The 3,236-nt window shown below is 42.9% G+C and overlaps 1 protein-coding gene across 1 annotated transcript in view; it reads left to right on the forward strand.

The window, feature by feature from the left end:
• The first annotated feature begins 230 nt into the window (after nt 1-230).
• Nucleotides 231-3,236, forward strand: part of LOC117941474 (choline transporter-like protein 1) — a 5,936-nt gene continuing 2,930 nt past the window's right edge. The window contains exons 1-3 of the mRNA XM_034866487.1: nt 231-419; nt 879-1,047; nt 2,932-3,088. Of these exons, the coding sequence (XP_034722378.1) occupies nt 233-419; nt 879-1,047; nt 2,932-3,088 (513 nt within the window). The 5' untranslated portion in view covers nt 231-232. The remainder of the gene's footprint in view (nt 420-878; nt 1,048-2,931; nt 3,089-3,236) is intronic.

Genomic DNA, 3,236 nt, shown 5'->3' on the forward strand with positions numbered 1-3,236 from the left:
GCTGCTGCTCTTGCTGTATTTTATTGTATATATTATTGCTTGTATTATTAAATGTGATATCTAATGTTGCAGATGATCCTGCTGCTGCTCATGCTGTATATTATTGTATATATTATTGCTTGTATTATTAAATGTGATATCTAATGTTGCAGATGATCCTGCTGCTGCTCATGCTGTATATTATTGTATATATTATTGCTTGTATTATTAAATGTGATATCTAATGTTGCAGATGATCCTGCTGCTGCTCATGCTGTTCATGAGGAAGCGCGTGGCGTTGACCGTGGCTCTGTTCGCCGTGGCGGGGAAGGTCTTCGTGCAGCTGCCGCTGCTCTCGCTGCAGCCGTTCGTCACCTTCGCCGCGCTGCTGCTGTTCTGGAGCTACTGGAGCCTCACGCTGCTGTTCCTGGGGACCAGCGGTCAGTGGTCGCCATGGCAACCCCCCGCCTTCTGCTCACTTCTTGTACATTAAAATCATATTTTAATTATTGGGTTAAGTCTGCCCTCTGCTTAAAATCATAGGTCACATCGAACAGGGCATGCTGGGAGCTGTAGTAGGGATGGTTACATCCAGCAGGGCATGCTGGGAGCTGTAGTAGGGTTGGTTACATCCATCAGGGCATGCTGGGAGCTGTAGTAGGGTTGGTTACATCCATCAGGGCATGCTGGGAGCTGTAGTGTGGGGTTGGTTACATCCAGCAGGGCATGCTGGGAGCTGTAGTGTGGGGATGGTAACATCCAGCAGGGCATGCTGGGAGCTGTAGTGTGGGGATGGTTACATCCAGCAGGGCATGCTGGGAGCTGTAGTGTAGGGATGGTTACATCCAGCGGGGTATGCTGGGAGCTGTAGTGTGCTGAGTCCCTTTCTGGCTGTGCAGGGAACCCGGTCCAGAACGAGGAGACGGGTCTGACGGAGTTCCGGCTGACTGGTCCCCTTCAGTACCTGACCTGGTACCACGCGGTCGGGCTGGTCTGGATCACAGAGTTCATCCTGGCCTGCCAGCAGATGACCGTGGCCGGCGCCGTTGTCACATACTACTTCACCAGGTCGGTACAAACGGCTCCAAATTCACCATCTCCAAACCCACCAGACTCCATGTAAATAATCACTACTATCAGTGTAACACACACTTCATTTAAAGTGGACAGAAACTAAATAAAACTACCAAAAGCCGTCTTGGTTCATCTTTACACTGATCCAACAATCACCACTCTGGTCTAGTTGTAATAAACTCTTAATTCACCCATTTACATGTGGAGATATGCTGCTCTATACACACTAAAAGTAGTGATTATTTACATGGAGTCTGGTGGAGATATGCTGCTCTATACATGCTAAAAGTACTGATTATTTACATGAAGTCTGGTGGAGATATGCTGCTCTATACACGCTAAAAGTAGTGATTATTTACATGGAGTCTGGTGGAGATATGCTGCTCTACACATGCTAAAAGTCTTGATTATTTACATGAAGTCTAGTGGAGATATACTGCTCTATACATGCTAAAAATAGTGATTATTTACATGGAGTCTGGTGGAGATATGCTGCTCTATACATGCTAAAAGTAGTGATTATTTACATGGAGTCTGGTGGAGATATGCTGCTCTTTACATGCTAAAAGTAGTGATTATTTACATGTAGTCTGGTGGAGATATGCTGCTCTATACACGCTAAAAGTAGTGATTATTTACATGTAGTCTGGTGGAGATATGCTGCTCTATACATGCTAAAAATACTGATTATTTACATGGAGTCTGGTGGAGATATACTGCTCTATACAAGCTAAAAGTAGTGATTATTTACATGTAGTCTTGTTGAGATATGCTGCTCTATACACGCTAAAAGTAGTGATTATTTAGACGGAGTCTGGTGGAGATATGCTGCTCTATACACACTAAAAGTAGTGATTATTTACACGGAGTCTGGTGGAGATATGCTGCTCTGTACATGCTAAAATTAGTGATTGTTTACATGGAGTCTGGTGGAGATATGCTGCTCTATACACACTAAAAGTAGTGATTATTTACACGGAGTCTGGTGGAGATATGCTGCTCCATACATGCTAAAAGTACTGATTATTTACATGAAGTCTGGTGGAGATATACTGCTCTATACATGCTTAAAATAGTGATTATTTACATGAAGTCTGGTGGAGATATGCTGCTCTATACACGCTAAAAGTAGTGATTATTTACATGGAGTCTGGTGGAGATATGCTGCTCTATACATGCTAAAAGTAGTGATTATTTACATGTAGTCTGGTGGAGATATGCTGCTCTGTACATGCTAAAATTAGTGATTGTTTACATGGAGTCTGGTGTAGATATGCTGCTCTATACACACTAAAAGTAGTGATTATTTACACGGAGTCTGGTGGAGATATGCTGCTCTATACACGCTAAAAGTAGTGATTATTTACATGGAGTCTGGTGGAGATATGCTGCTCCATACATGCTAAAAGTACTGATTATTTACATGAAGTCTGGTGGAGATATGCTGCTCTATACATGCTAAAAGTACTGATTATTTACATGAAGTCTGGTGGAGATATACTGCTCTATACATGCTTAAAATAGTGATTATTTACATGAAGTCTGGTGGAGATATGCTGCTCTATACACGCTAAAAGTAGTGATTATTTACATGGAGTCTGGTGGAGATATGCTGCTCTATACATGCTAAAAGTAGTGATTATTTACATGTAGTCTGGTGGAGATATGCTGCTCTATACACGCTAAAAGTAGTGATTATTTACATGTAGTCTGGTGGAGATATGCTGCTCTATACATGCTAAAAATACTGATTATTTACATGGAGTCTAGTGGAGATATACTGCTCTATACAAGCTAAAAGTAGTGATTATTTACATGGAGTCTGGTGGAGATAAATCCATCCCATAATGTTACCGTTTTACGTGGACTCTGTTTCAGGGATAAGAACCGTCTCCCGGTGACACCAATCCTGTCGTCGGTGCTGCGGCTGGTCCGGTATCACCTAGGAACCGTTGCTAAGGGAGCCTTCATCATCACGCTGGTCAAGATCCCCCGACTCATCCTCATGTACCTGCACAACCAGCTCAAAGGAAAGGTACAAAACTTTATCAACACACATATGAAGAACAGCTCGCTGTCTGCTGAAGACCTGTATCTGCTGTCTGTCTAACCTGTTACTCTCTAACCTGTCTGTCTCTCTAACCTGTTACTCTCTAACCTGTCTCTCTAACCTGTCTGTCTCT

The sequence above is a fragment of the Etheostoma cragini genome, unplaced genomic scaffold, assembly GCF_013103735.1.
Source record: "Etheostoma cragini isolate CJK2018 unplaced genomic scaffold, CSU_Ecrag_1.0 ScbMSFa_80, whole genome shotgun sequence".
Taxonomy (NCBI): domain Eukaryota; kingdom Metazoa; phylum Chordata; class Actinopteri; order Perciformes; family Percidae; genus Etheostoma; species Etheostoma cragini.